The sequence below is a fragment of the Chiloscyllium plagiosum genome, chromosome 25 (genome assembly GCF_004010195.1).
Source record: "Chiloscyllium plagiosum isolate BGI_BamShark_2017 chromosome 25, ASM401019v2, whole genome shotgun sequence".
NCBI classification, from domain to species: Eukaryota; Metazoa; Chordata; class Chondrichthyes; order Orectolobiformes; family Hemiscylliidae; genus Chiloscyllium; species Chiloscyllium plagiosum.
In genome coordinates this window covers 13460968-13477079 of record NC_057734.1, presented here as the reverse complement: position 1 = coordinate 13477079, position 16112 = coordinate 13460968, and the positions used below count along the sequence as shown (strand labels likewise).

General features: G+C 41.5%; 1 protein-coding gene across 5 annotated transcripts in view; it reads right to left on the bottom strand.

The window, feature by feature from the left end:
* The window catches only part of LOC122562579 (rabphilin-3A-like), a 239783-nt gene that overhangs the window by 16868 nt on the left and 206803 nt on the right, over positions 1–16112 (bottom strand). For all 5 annotated transcript variants that reach the window (XM_043715534.1, XM_043715537.1, XM_043715533.1 and 2 more), the window contains 3 exons: positions 9959–10085; positions 9502–9558; positions 1470–1621 (listed from right to left, as the gene is read on the bottom strand). In XM_043715534.1, coding sequence (XP_043571469.1) covers positions 1470–1621; positions 9502–9558; positions 9959–10085 — 336 coding nt within the window. The remainder of the gene's footprint in view (positions 1–1469; positions 1622–9501; positions 9559–9958; positions 10086–16112) is intronic.

The following is a 16112-nucleotide window of genomic DNA, read 5'->3' as shown; positions in this document are numbered from 1 at the left end:
AGGTTTACAAAATTATGAGGGGCATGGATAGGATAAATAGGCAAAGTCTTTTCCCTGGGGTCGGGGAGTCCAGAACTAGAGGGCATACGTTTAGCGTGAGAGGGGAAAGATATAAAAGAGACCTAAGGGGCAACTTTTTCACACAGAGGGTGGTACGTGTATGGAATGAGCTGCCAGAGGATGTGGTGGAGGCTGGTACAATTGCAACATTTAAGAGGCATTTGGATGGGTGTATGAAGGGTTTGGAGGGATATGGGCCGGGTGCTGGCAGGTGGGACTAGATTGGGTTGGGATAGCTGGTCAGCATGGACAGGTTGGACCGAAGGGTCTGTTTCCGTGCTGTACATCTCTATGACTCTGTAAGTTAACACATGGCTTTTTTTCCAGGCACTTTGACTACTTTTAGGTTACTAAATAACACACTTTCTGATATGAGGCTTCTGAACTGAACTTGCTTCTGGCCTCTAGCTTCTCCATCGGTCTCTTTCTGGTTCACAAAAGCTCTACTTAGTAGACACTTTAGCAATTTCCTCACCTGGTAACTTGTCTAGTCATTTGACTTAAGTCACATGCTTTCTTGGGAAATGCTGTTTTGACCCACTGCTAAAACAATTGAGTTGCTGAAACTTAAAATAAAGTCACTATCACAGATCTGAAAACCAAAAACCCATTTACCTCTACTTTAGAACCCAAGTTCCCAGACACAAACGCAATATTATAAATCTTCACCACGATGCCCATCCTTAATTGCCTTTGTGTAAGCAGTGATGAACCATTTTCTTGAATGACTGCAGACCATGTGATGTAAGTACATCCACAGTATAACTAAACAAAAATAATTAACTAACTGTCTGAGGAATCAGAAGTTGAAGATAACCAGCCAAGAGTAAGTTATGAACATTTTGTCCTTGGTTTGTACAATTTAGGAAGTTGTCAGTTTTTAGCTTAACAATGCAGCAGTAACATTGAAAATGAGCTCTTTGGTCAATGAACAAAAAGAAGTACATAATGCATGAACACACTTACCTTGCTAATTTAGGCAAAGAACAAGACAAAAAAAAACTCCAAAAAACTAAGGCTAGATAACAAAACAGGACAACTTGGACAGATGATCAGGAAATAAGGTCTCAGTCTGACATTGAAAATGGATGGGTAGCAAATTCTGTATTGACAGTCAAAGTTTATGTACTGAGACCAATTTGCATGTTGCTGATTTTACAGAATGAAACCAGAACAGTACAGCCCAGACAGAAAATTGGGAGTGAAATTGAGTTGATCCTGATAAGAGAATAAAGTGTCAATGATGGATTTGCGATGGAAGTTTGGCAGACTAGGCAGGATAGTAAACAGTCATAAGCAAATGGAACAACTCAAAACTGACAGCATTCAGCAGAGATTGAAACTCTAACAGGCACTCTGGAGGTTAGGAAGAATTCAACAAGTGGAAAGGCAGGTATAACATTACATACATTTTGACGAAAGGATCAGAGTATCCATTGGCATCCATGGCAGCTAAATGAACGCAACGTACAATTCCTACAATCAGGCCTCCCTGCTGGCTGCTGTATAGGAGGGAGACAAGAATCCGGCCTCTCTCTTCAGTATCAACACTATGATCAGCCTGGAGGCAAAGAACAGTGCATCAGTGTGAAAATGCTAAAAGAATATCTCAACTGAATCCTACTAGAAAGGTTTATACACAATGACATGCCAGGTTGTACCAAACCAATGATTAATTTGTTATTAATTTGTTCCAGAATGTACTAGAAAGACAGTACTAGCACATGGGAGGGCCTAAAATAGGCAGGATTCACTTGATCTTCAAAACACTGTTAGAGCAGCCTATTTAGTTTGCTGGTCAAAATTTACTGCTGCAACTTTGAATGTAGCTCTGAAATTTTTGTTGGGGAACCTATAGTGCACAAACTGCTCTAAGGAGTGGTGCCTAAAAATGGTGTACTGAAAAAGTATAGACACAGTTACTGCACATGGCAAATGTACATTCACCAAGTGTGCTGGGAAAATCATTGTTGCATGCTGCAAAAGGGAAGAGTAATACATGAGCTACAATGAGCTACAACTAGCCTGACAACTTCTTTCAGCTTATCACTTTGTTCCACCCCTCACCTCTCATTTAAAATCCTTGTTCAGGTACCCACCCAGGTATTAGACCAAGGCATCCTCTTTCCTCCTTCAGCTTCTGCATCCTCACTAATACCAACCTAAATCAAAAGTTTTCTTTCCCTCCCTTCTCCCATCTCTAAATCTCTCCCTTCATATAAACTCCCTTACCCACATTTATAACCATCTCTTCAATCTCACCATCTTGCTTGACTTTAATATCCATTATAACTATTATTGATAAGGTGGTCATTGATCATTTCCTTGTATCCTCCTATAGATATATTCTCCTTCCCCCACCCAACCCTACTTTTTCTATATGTGTTATTCCTGAAGTCGACCACAGCATTTTTGACTATTTAGTTCTGGCTCATAATTGATCATACCTTGTGGAGTGGGACCTAAACACGCCATTCAGTTTTAAAGCCCCTTTTTATATTTGTTTTTGCATGTAATGTTAGTGTTATTTTCAAGGCAGGGATTGTTGCCATCCCTAATTGCTACTCTGGGTCATTTCAGAGGGCAGTTAAGAGTAAACCACATTGCTGTGGCTTCAAGTAAGGATGGCAGATTTTCTTCCCTAAACGATATTCATTAACCAGATGGGTTTTTACTAAGATTTAGGAGCAGAATTAGGTCAGTCAGCTCATTGGGAGTGCTTTACCATTCAATCATGACTGATATGTTTCTCAATTCCATTTCCCTACTTTTTTTCCATAACCATTGACCCTCCTTCTAATCAAGAAACTTTCTATCAATCTCTTAATTATATTCAATGACTTGGTCTCCACAGCCTTCTGCGGCAATGGGTCCACTGATTAACCACCATCTGGCTGAAAAAATTCCTCCTCATCTCAATTCTAAAGGGTTGTCCCTTTGCTCTAAGACTGTGTCCTGGAGTCCTAGTATCTCCTACTAGTGGAAGCATCTTCTCCATGTCCACTACACCCATGCCTCTCAGCATTTTGTAAGTTTCAGTGAGGTCGACCCTCATCCATCTAACCTCAGAGAACACACCCATAGTCCTCAACAGCACCTTGTATGCAGAGCCTTTCATTCCAGGATCATTCATGTAAACCTCTTCTGGACTCCCTCAAAGGCCACAGCGACCTTCCTCAGAAATGGGGCCCAAAACTGCTTGTAATATTCCAAATACAGTCTGATCAGAGCCTTGTACAGTCTCAACATTACATCTCTGATCTTGTATTCTAGACCTCTTGAAATGAATGTTAACATTGCATTTGCCTTCCTAATTGCCAACTGAACCTGCATGTTTGTCTGAAATAAGACTCCAAAGTCCCTGTGTGCTTCAGAGTTCCAAAGTCTCTCCCTGTTTAGAAAATAATCTGTGCCTCTATTCTTCTTAGTAAAGTGCATAACTTCACCCTTTGCTACATTGTATTCTATATACCAATGAAAATTGTTACACTGCCCTATTAGACCAATAGACTATTCTATTTTCCAGATTTTACTGCTATGAAGGATACAAATCCTTGTCCCCAGATCATTAGCCTGGGGGTCTGCATTATTAGTGACATTACTATTATGGCACAGCCATCTTCTAGTTCCATTAAAATCAATCACATTCTTACCCCAGTTATTTTCTCAGTATAACCCTTCTCTCCTTTCCTCAAAGTCTAAAAGACACAGATTTGTAGACAACTGGTTTACTTATCCATTACCAAACCTGGTATGAAATATTTAGGCCTACTGTCCATCACCGAAACTGCTTGTTCAAAGAACATTCCATAATCTGAAGATAATCCCTCACCCCCGTGTCTCTTCTTGAATACTATCGATCCTCTTCCACCAATTACCTCCTCCATTTTCACTCCTACCTTCAGTAATAAGTGTGATTTTGTGTTCTAACATCAAAACCATTCATTCAGTATCATAATAAACACCCTGAACTTTTCAAATGAAGCATATATGAGTTATGCAAAATCTATTTAGATTCCACTGAAGAATAAGGTTAAGTAACAAGAATGGGCTGCACAGTGGCTCAGCAATTAGCACTGCTGCCTCACAGAGCCATACTCTCAACTCTGATCTCCAGCATCTGCAGTCCTCACTTTCTCCTGCCTCACAGAACCAGGGACTCAGGTTCATTTCCAGTCTTGTGTGATTGCCTGTGTAGAGTTTGCATGTTCTCCCTATGCCTGCATGGGTTTCTGCTGGGTGCTCTGGTTTCCTTCCACTGTCCCAAGAAGTGCAAGTTCCTTGGGTTGGCTGTGCTAAATTGTCCCATAGTGTTCAGCAATGTGCAGGCTAGGCAGATTAGCCCTGGTAAATGCAGGGTTACGGGATGGGGGTGGCGATTGGTGGGGTGAGTCTGGGTGGGAGTATTGGTGTAGTCTCGATGGACTTCTATATGCGTTGTAATGTTTTAATATCATTCTATGATCTGCTTCTACTGCTTCCCAGATCTCCCATAACTCAGAGTCAAAGAGATGTACAGACCGGAAACAGACCCTTAAGTCCAATTCATCCATGCCGACCAGATATCCTGACTAAATCTAATCCCATTTGCCAGTATTTGGCCCATATCCCTCAAAACCTTTCCTATTCATATACCCATCCAGATGCCTTTGAAATGTTGTAATTGTACCAGCCTCCACCAGTTCCTCTGGCAGCTCATTCCATACATGTGTCTGGGTGAAAAGGTTGCCCCTTAAGTCCATTTGAAATACAAAGAAATCTTGGTTATCTGAATATCGGATTATCTGAAGAAGATTTCAAAGTCCTGCAAAAACGTTACATCAAAGAGGTGAGTGTATTCGATTTAACTGTACTGAAGATGATGTGAAAACGCTGGCAAAAACAAAGAAACACAAGCAGCTCAAGCATCAGTGACTGGGTTTTTTTTAGGTAAGGGTTGTTACACAGCCCTTTGTAAGTGGTTTATGATATTCCCGGCACGTTACTGGACTGTTCATTAAAAAATAAGGCCGAGAGTGTTAAGCACATGCGCGAGGTGGGGTTTGTGTCTTTCTATTGTGAGACTGAGATTCCGGAAACTGATTCTGTAAATGGTCTTGCGACTGTAGAATCTGTTCCGGGACCTTGTTTAATGCTGGGATTTCACGGAAAGGGTTTAGTTCTTCTCATTTTAACCTGTAATTTGCAGACTGCAAACATTATTTTGTTTAAATGGCAGACTCATTAAAATTATAGATTTAAACAAATTCTCTGGTAGAGCACAGCGTTAGATCAGTATGGTTCCCCTATTTAAGTTAAAAGCGATTATCAGAATATTCAATTATCCGAGTGAAATAGTGCCCGCCCATCTCATTCAGGTTATCTAAGTATCTCTGTATTTCTGCTCTCACCCTAAACCTATGCCCTTTAGTTTTGAACTCCCCCACCCCAGGGAAAAGACCTTGACTATTGACCCTATCCATGCTCCTTATGATTTATAAACATCTATAAGGTCACCCCTCAGCCTCTGATGCTCCAGGGAAAATAGCCCCAATCTATTCAGCCTCTCCAATAGCTCAAACATTCTAACCCTGACAATATCCTTGAAAATGTTTTCTGAATTCTTTTAAGTCTGACAACATCCCTCCGATAGGAAGGAGACCAGAATTGCACACAGTATCCCAAAAGTGACCTAACCGATGTCCTGCACAGCTGCAACATGACCTCTCAAATTTTTTCTCAATGTTCTGACCAATAAAGGAACGCATACCAAACATCATCTTCACAATCCTACCTATCTGCGACTCTACTTCCAAGCAACTATGAACCTGCAATCCAAGGTCTCTTTGTTCAGCAACACTCCCCAGGACCTTAAGTGTATAAGTCCTGCCCTGATTTGCCTTTCCAAAATGCAGACCTCACGTTTATCTAAATTAAACTCCATCTACCACTCCTCAGCCCAATGGCCCATCTGATCCCACTGTACTCTGAGGTAACCTTTTTTTGGCTGTCTGTCACACCTCCAAGTTTGGTGTAATCTGCAAACTAACTAATTAACCTCCTATGTTCACATCCAAATCATTTATATAAATGATGAAAAGTAACACACCCAGCACTGGACCTTGTGGCACATCACTGGTCACAGGCCTCCAGTCTGAAAGCAATCCTCCTCCGCCACTCTCTGTCTTCTACCTACGAGCCAGTTCTATATCCAAATGGCTACTTCTTCCTGAATTCCATGTGATCTAACCTTGCTAACCAGTCTACCATGAGGAACCTCGTCAAACGCCTTAGTGAAGTCTATATAGATCTTGTCCATCGTTCTGCCCTCATCAATCCTCTTTGTTACTTCTTCAAACAACTCATGAGACATGACTTCCCATGCACAAAGCCATGTTGACTAACCTTAATTAGTCCTTGCCTTTCCAAATACATGAAAATACTGTCCCTCAGAATTCCCTCCAACAACTTTCCCACCACAGGTTTCAGGCCAATTCCCTGGCTTTTCCTTACCACCTTTCTTAAATAGTGGCATCATGTTAGCCAACCTCCACTCCTCTGGCACCTCACCTGTGACTATCAATGATATAAATATCTCAGCAAGGGGCCCTGCAGTCACTTCCCTAGCCTCCCACAGAGTTCTAGGGTACCTCTGATCAAATCCCGGGGATTTATCCACCTTTATGCTTTTTAAGTAATCCAACACCATTTCCTCCATAATATGGACATTTTTCAAGACGTCACTATTTATTTCCCCATATTCTGTATCTTCCATATTCTTCTTCACAATAAACATTGATGTAAAATACTCACTTAGTATCTCCCCCATCTCCTGCGTTTCTATACATAGACGATGTTCCTGATCTTTAAGGGGCCCTATTCTCTCCCTAGTTACTCTTTTGTCATGAATGTATTTATAGATTCCCTTTGGATTCTCCTTAACCCTATTTACCAAAGCTATCTCATGTCCCTTTTTGCCCTCCTGATTTCCCTCCTAGGTATACTCCTACTGCCTTTATACTCTTCTCGAAATTCACTCAATCTCTGCTGTCTATACCTGACATAGGAACTAGGAGTAGGAATAGGCCATCTGGCCCCATGGCCTGCTCCACTGTTCAATAAGACCATGGCTAATCTTTTTGTGGACTCAGATCCATTTACCCACACTCTCACCGTATCCTTAATTCCATTTTTGCTCAAAAGCATATGTCTTAGCTTTAAAAACGTTTATTGAAATAGTGTCAAATACTTCACTGGGCAAGGAATTCCATAGATTTATAACCCTCTGGGTAAAGATGTTCTTTCTCAATTCAGTCCTGAATCTGCTCCCTCTAATCTTGAGGCTATGCCCTCTTGTCCTAGTTTCACTTGCCAGTGGAAACTTCCTCTCTACTTCTATCTTATCTATTCCCTTCATAATTTCATATGTTTCTATAAGATCCCCCTCATTCTTCTGAATTCCAATGAATGTAATCCCAGTCTATGCAGTTTGTCCTCATAAGCCAACCCCATCAACTCCGGAATCAACCTAGTGAACCTTCTCTGCACCCACATTAGTGCCAGGACATCCTTTTTCAAGTAAGGAGATCAAAGCTGCATACAATATTCCAGGTGTGGCCTCACCAGCTGCAACATAACCTCCCTGCTTTTAAAATCAATCCCTTTAGCAGTGAGGGACAAAATTCCATTTGTCTTCTTAATTACTTTTACCTGCAGACCAACCTTCTGTGATTCATTATATATGCTTCCTTCTTTTTCTTGACCAAATCCTCAATTTCTCTTGTCATCCAGCATTCCCTACACCTACATCCTAACAGGAACATATTATCTCTGGATCTCTTTATCACAAAAAGACAAAATTATTTATTGTTCCATTCTGCTGTAGTTCTGACCTCATCTATTTTTAAATTTCTCAAATCTTCTCCTTGTCCTCTCATGAAACCAACCTCCTACTTTCTTATGTTTCGTCATCCTCCAATTTTCATTCTTGGCCCCTGACATCAGCTGATCTTCTTAGCACTCTCAGGCCCTGTTCTACTGCTTCTTTTTGAAATTTATTACTTTTACTTCTGTCTTCTAAAACCCATTTTGTGTCGTTGGTGTTTGCAAACTACTGCCTTCTTTTAATCTCATTTGCACCCCGCACCCCTCTGTCATTGACAGCTGTTTTGACTCCCAAATTTATGCCAATTTTTCCTAGAATTCCATGTTTGAATATCTCCAGTCATGTTCGACCCTGAAATGCGTATCTGACCACATGTTCACCCTAACATCTAGATTGCTTCCTTCCAAACCCAACTCTAATCCTGCCTCAGTTTATCTGCTGCTGAAACCTTTGTTTCTTCTATATCTGAATATTCCAACTCCTAGCTGACCCCTAATGCCAACCTAAATAAACTTGTGCTCACTCAAAGCTCTGCTGCCTTTGCATTAACACACCATCATTTATCCATTACCTCAGTGTACACATTAGCTCTAACTCCAACAGCATATCAATTTTGAAATTCTTGTTCATGTTTTTAAATCCTTCCATAGCCTCCATAATCCCACTCCTCCTTATCTCTGTAATTTCATCTGGCCCCACAGCCTTAGACTCTATTATTCCAAGGTACTCCTGATTGGTTTTCCACATTCCATCCTTGTAAACTTCATATAATCCAAATCTCTGAGCAGGTCCCATTTCTCTATCACCCCTGAGCTTACTGGTCTACACTGATTCCTTGTCAAGAAACATGTTGATTTAAAAGTTTTCATTCTTGCTTTCAAATACCTGCATGACCTCGCTCCTCCCCATCACTATAATCACTTGCAATTCCATAGACCATCAAGATATGTGTGCTTCTCCAATTCTGATTTTTTTATTCATAAATTTTGATTTCTCAACATTTGTTGCATCGGCTCCAAATTCTGAAATTCCCTCTATGTATCTCCCCCTTTCATTCTTCCTTTCTGAAGCTCCTTAAGACTTATTTCCTTGACCAAGTATTTAAATGATCTGACCTAATATGTTTTTAAATAGCTCTGTGCCACACAAATCATAGTAATGTCACTGGACTAGTAATCTAAAGTTTGTTCTGGAACATGGATCCGAATCCCACCAAGGCAGGTGCTGAAGTTTGAATTCAGTAACATTATAGAATTTCATCTAGTGGCAACCATGGAACTGTCAATTGTTATTTTTTAAATATCTAGTTCACAAGCCTCCTTTTACAGAAGGGAATCTGCCATCCTTACCTAGTCTAGTCTACATGGGACTCTAGACCCACTGCAATGTGGTTGACAGAGGGCAGATGAGAATGGCCTTTAAATGCTTGCCTGACCAATACTGCCCACATCCCATGAAGCAAATAAAATATGTTCCACGAAAGACCCCATAGGACATAAAGACGTAATATAAGTTATTGTTCAGTCAGAGGTTTTTTTTTAAATCAACAACACAGAGAAACGATTTAGTTAAGTTACCTCATCCTCATAAAGTGACATTCCTCGTGTTGATCCAACTGTTGAACCTCGTTTTACCTATGAAAACATTCACAATGGATTTAGCGACAACCTGAAGGACAGCAAATGAGTACATGCAAATTAATTAAAATGTATACATAATCTAACACTTTGGGATCTTGTTTCTTTCTATGGTTTGTTCATTAGTCAGCCCATGTCTTCCTCCAAAGTTGGAGTGAGAATTCTACCACCAGCTGCATTACCACATTCATGCCAGTATTTAGGGCATTCTTGAGAGTCATGTCACTTTGAAACAGAGTCAAGACTGCTCAAAGCTCATTTTACACATTATCTGATGGAGGACATTTCAAGCCACTAATTTAGTTGATTGGAACCTTGATGCGAGCACTGAAAATTCAACGTTTTAATTGACCACAAGGCATAGGCCCCACAGGTTAAAATACTAGTATTCCCTTACTGGTACCACTCTTTCCAAACAGATGTTGAAGTTCTTTGCTTGATTGGGTTTAAGTTTTTTCAGAGAAACTCTGGTCTCCCCGATGAATTCATTGTGACCAAACTTATCTTCATCCAGGACTGAGATCCTGTATTGGAAAGAGATCAAACCAGAATGAAAAAACCCAATATTTTACAGAAGGTGATCAACCGAAGTTTGATATAGAGCCATATAAGGACCGATTTGGATAGATAACCAAAATTTGTTTGAATGAGTGTATTAAAGGAGGAAATTCAGGTGGACGGGTTCTACAATTTCAGGCCAATGCAGGTGAAAGCATGATCGTTAATAGCGGTGTGATTAAAATGTAATATAAAAATGCAGTCAGAATTGGAGGGATACAGAAATCTGGGGGGGGTTGTTAGGCTGGGATAGATTACAGGGATGCAAGAGTCTATGAAGGGGTTTGAAAACTAGGGTAAAACTGTTGGATCAGGCACTAATGTAGTTCAGGGATAATGGATGAATGGCACTTGCTGCAGTTTAGGATACAGACGGCAGGGTTTTGAATTAATTCAGATTTATGTTGGGTCAAGGATGACCAGCTAGCCAGCACTGAAATAGACTAGAGGTAACAAAGGTAAATTCCCCAGAATTCAAGGCCGATATTGCAATCCGATTAGGCAAAAAAGAGCATGAGACAGGTCTGAGAAACAGGATATGGACTTGCTTGTCAAAGAGCTGGCAATCACGTCCTAACAAGTTAATCAAAATATGTATAGGCAAAGCAATTCTGTTTAGCTTGGGCATGATCTCATAAATCAGCATGGATGAGCACATCAAAATTATTAAACATCAACTTATATGCCATAATAAAAACTATTCAAATAAAAACAAGAGGCTTACAGAACAAGGTAGAAATTTGAGGCAGAAATGAACAGATGGATTAGGCATGTAGGTTAACGTGCAAACATAGAGATCCAGAAAAACTGACAATTCAAGCTGAATCTTATGTTGTTTTTGACAAAGTGTTAGTTTTCTTGAGTTTCATGGAGTGTTGCTTCTCTACGAGACCTAGCAAATTTTCTTGCCGCATGTTAAAAACTGTGTTCATTTACTACCCATCCTTTCCCTCTTGCTCGATCTAGCCCCATCCTCCAACTCACTCTGTACCAGAACAAATCACCACTCACCGGATGTTTGCTGAAAATACCAGCTGTCCTGGCACCTTTGCAATCTTTAAAGGTTGCTGTGCACCCAGAGAAGCTTTGGCAATACAGCATTGCCCCTCACCTAATGTAATAGCATAGCAGACACAAAATCATTGTGCTCAAGGCACTCCGTGGCATAAACAATCCTATTCTCTCACGAATTTTGCTGTTTCACAGCCAGTTCTCTCAGTTTACACATACTCGACAACACTCTTTCTAAACCTCTCTGAGTCATCGGCACTCTGTGCCCAGTACCCATTGTAAACCTGCATTTTGTCACTGTCCAGTAAAGGAACATCATACGTAGGTAACCAGTTGGGCAATACAAGATATGAATTTTTATTACCAACCAGCAAAAGAGAACACAATTAACACAAGTAGAGGCTCCACTTTGCTAACATAATGCAAGCCAAATGATGCATCAGAACTACTTTACATTCCATGGTTTGATACACCCAGCTCTTATCTACTGATGTGCCAACCAGAACCAGTCTGGTTGGTAGTGCCTGTTGCAGCAGGAATCTATCATGCACAAGGAGAGCTTCCTCCTCTCAATGTTCTCATCCCCAAAGACTATGCTCAGTCTACCAGTTCCTCAGTATCTATCATATTGCCTTGCTGCCTGCTGCAATTGTGCAGAACACAGCCAACCACAGTGATGTAGCACACTCTGTCTGGACCATACTGAAAGGTTCCCCCAGACCAAGCCAAGCTGCAGAACCACATCTTCAGTAGTTCTAACATCTGCTCCACCATGGCCCTGAATGAAGCATGGACAGCACTGTAAATGTATTTGCATCAGACACGAGGTTCCACAATAGTATCATGAGTCATGATCAAAACAAGTACCCATTGTAACCCAGTAACCAGCCCTTTAAGGCAGCTGGACCCTCAAAACATGAGGTACATGAGCCTGCTCCAGATCTTGCAGTTGTGGCAGCTGCCAGGGGCACATACCTCCAGGCACTGGTAATGGTAAATACAGATGACCTGGACATTAATTGAATCATTCCTTCTCCTATTGATGAATTTCACAGCATTGTGATATGGACTTCTCAGTACCACATCTGTTGAGTCAATAGCACCCTGCATCTGGGGGAAGCCAGCTATGTTTCCGAATGCTATCGACTGGGCTGCAGTATTGACTCTGTCATTGGGAAATGAATTTAATTGGTGTGACCTTGTACAAATGTCATTGTCCACTAGCCTCCCACAGAGAAACTTATGGCTGTTGTGGTGCAGTGGCAGTGTCCTCATTTTGGGACCATGAGGCCTGAGTCAAGTCTTACCTTTGGTGGAGATGTGTCATAATGTATCTGAACCAGTTAATTTTAAAAAAAATTCATTGCTCCTCCAAATCTCAACTCTGGCTTGGCTTTGTATTGCAGTACAAGGTGTTCCTACCTCCAGGCCAGTGGGCCCAGGTTCTTGTCCCATCTGCCCCAGACATTTGTCATAACATGCCTAAATAATTTGATTAAAAATATCTACTCTGGGGATCTAAGGGCACTTGTGGTGTAGTTGTACTGTTCCTGTGAGCCAAGTCCCACCTGCTACAGAGTCATATAGCATAGAAACAGACCCTTTGGTTCATACAGTCCATGCCAAAGATGTTCCCAAACTAAACTAGTCCTACCTGCCTGTGATTGGCCCATATCCATCCAAACCTTTCCTATTCATGAACTTATCCAAATGTCTTTCAAACACTGTATCTGTACCTGTGTCCACTTTCTCTGGCAGTCCATTCCACCCACGAACCACTCTTGATGTTAAAAAAAAGTTGTCCCTCATGTCCTTTTAAAATCTTTTTCCTCTCACCTTAAAAATATTCTAAAATAAACAAGTCTTTATAAATCTTCTCTGAACTGCTTCTAATACCTTCCTTCAATAAGACGATCAATATTGTGCACAGTACTCAAAATGCAGTCTCACCTGTAAACCGTACACTCGAAGCATAACCTCCTACTTATGTATTCAGTTGCCCCAAAGATAACATTGTTAGCTTTCTATCTATGTAGATTTGCCTCCTCCTTATCTCATCATCTTCTTCAGCCAAATAACTGATCAAGTGTCCCAGAATCCTCCAGCTCAGGCAACTTGTGTTTCCCCCATTCCCTTTATGACACCATTGTAACTTTATAAGAGTCAAAGGCAACTTGATTGAAACATACAGGATCCTGAGGGATTTTGACAGGAAAAAATATTTTGTCTTTTGGAAGAAACTAGAACTAGTTGTCACTGTTTAAAAATATAATCACCCATTTAAGCAGAGATAGGCAGAAATTGTTTTCTCAAAGCGGATCATGAGACATTGGAATTCTTCCTTAAAAGGTGGCAGCAACAGAAACTTTGAATCCTTTTAACACACAGACCATCTCGAGGGTAAACGTTTATGGTGATAGGGGAAAGATATGAAAGAGACCTAAGGGACAACTATTTCACGCACAAGGTGGTGCCTTCATGGAATGAGCTGCCAGAGGAAGTGGTGGAGACTGGTACAATTGCAACATTTAAAAGGCATTTGGATGGGTATATGAATAGGAAGGGTTTGGAGGGATATGGGCCAGTTGCTGGCAAGTGGGACTAGAGTAGGGTGGGATATCTGATCGGCATGGACGGGTTGGACCGAAGGGTCTGCTTCCGTGCTGTACATCTCTATGACTCTATATATCAGAAGATTATTGAGTGTTCTATAATAGCCTTGAAATGGCAGAGTAGACACAAAACCATGGGCTTAGTGGTTAGCATTGCAGCCTCACAGCGCCAGGGACCCAGGTTCGATTCCGACCTTGGATAACTGTCTGTGTGGAGTTTGCACAATCTCTCCGTGTCTGCGTGGGTTTCCTCCGGGTGCTCCGGTTTCCTCCCACAGTCCAAAGATGTGCAGGTCGGGGAGTTAGGCCATGCTAAATTGCCCATAGTGTTCAGGGGTGTGTGAGTTAGGTGCATTAGTTGGGGTAAACATAGGAGAATGGATCTGGGTGGGTTATCCTTCGGAGGATCAGTATGGACTTGTTGGGCCAAATGGCCTGTTTCCATTATATGATTTCTATGAAAACCAGATTTCTCATGGCACATAGTTGACACTCCCTGGCATATATAATCCTATTCTCTCACTAATCTTGCTGCTTAGCCACCAAGTCCCTCAGTCTATTTGTCCTCAGCAACATCCTGTCTAAGTCACCACAAATCTGTTCCCAGTGCCTGCAAAAGACCCACACCTTTTCGCTATCTACTAGAGGAACGTTGCATACAGGCAACTGGTTGGACAATTCCAAAGATGAGTTTTTATTTCCGGATGATTAGAAAATATGTATTCTATGGGATTAGCTGGTTGGCCTGCATTCATGTTCCAACTGCCCCATAATATGTCTCTTAACAGGTGATTAAAAATGTTTACTTTGGTGAACTAACCAGTTTCAAATTCCAGGTTGATTAAAAAGATCAGTTTTTTGGCCTTATAGTGTAGAGTTGAGCAATAACATGTCTGAACAGGCTGATTAGGAAACATATTTAATTGCTATGGAACTAGCCAGGAGGCCTGGATCAAGTCCTACCTGCTTTATAGGTGTATAATAACATTACTGAAAAGGTTGAATAAAACTTTGTCAAGTTTAATGTCTCTCTTGGAAAGGATGCACTTTTTGGCTTATAATATGGAAAGGCATTCGTCCTTCACACACTCAGGTAAAGATGCTGATGAAAGTGTCAAAGTCTCAGATTGCAATTGATTCTCTTAGTTTTGAAGAGTTGTTATTGAAATTTCTAAATTGATAATGACAGGCCTAAATGACAAAACTGGGTGTCAATGAGGAAATAGTAATGAGAAGTGCATTCCATGCTGTGCAAGCAGTGGTGAGGAGCATGCTTGCTGTTCTTGGGACAATGGTGACCAATGCACTTGCTAATTTTGGAACCGTAGTGAGAAACAAGCTTATACCTCTGAGAACAATGATAAAGCTGGTATTGATAAGAACAAAGAAGAGTGCACTTGCTGCTATGAGGACAATGGAAAGAGAATGCCTGCTCATCTCAGTAGAATGGAAAGAAGAACACTAGCTGCATTGGATACAATGAGGAGGGACTCATTTGCAACTGAAGACAATGATGAAGAGCACAATTGCTGAGGGCATAATGATCCAGATCAAAGCAATTGTGGGAATAATGAAGAGCAGCATGCCTGCTGCTGTCAGGACAGTTAGAGGAAGTGTGATTGCTGTGCGAACAATAAGGAACAGGAGTTTGCTGATCTTGGTGAAGGCAAGAGCATCCTTGCTTCTCAGGACTATTATGAGACATTTTCTTTCTGCTTTTGGGAACTAGGGGTGCACTTGTAGTATCTTTCTCTCTGAGCCAGGAGACATGGATTCAAGTCCTACTTACTCTAGCGGTATATAATACCATCTCCCCAACAGGTTGACTAGAAAGAACCTATTTTTGAGCCACTGTGGCACTGTGGCAGTGTCCCTACCTCTGAGCCAAGAGGCTTGGTTTCTAATCCCTTCTGAAAATGTGTTGTTGGAAAAGCACAGCAGGTCAGGCAGCATCCAGGGAACAGGAGAATCGATGTTTCGGGCATAAGCCCTTCTTCAGGAATGAGGAAAGTTTGTCCGGCAGGCTAAGATAAAAGGTAGGGAGGAGGGACTTGGGGGAGGGGCGTCGGAAATGTGATAGGTGGAAAGAGGTCAAGGTGAGGGTGATAGGTCAGACTGGGGTGGGGGCGGAGAGGTCAGGAAGAAGGTTGCAGGTTAGGAAGGCGGTGCTGAATTCGATGGATTTGACTGAGACAAGGTGGGGGGAGGGGAAATGAGGAAACTGGTGAAACCCGCGTTCCTGCCTTGTGGTTGGAGGGTTCCTAGGCAGAAGATGAGGCGCTCTTCCTCCAACCATCATTTTGTTGTGGTCTGGCGATGGAGGAATCCAAAGATCTGCATATCCTTTGTGGAGTGGGAGGGGGAGTTGAA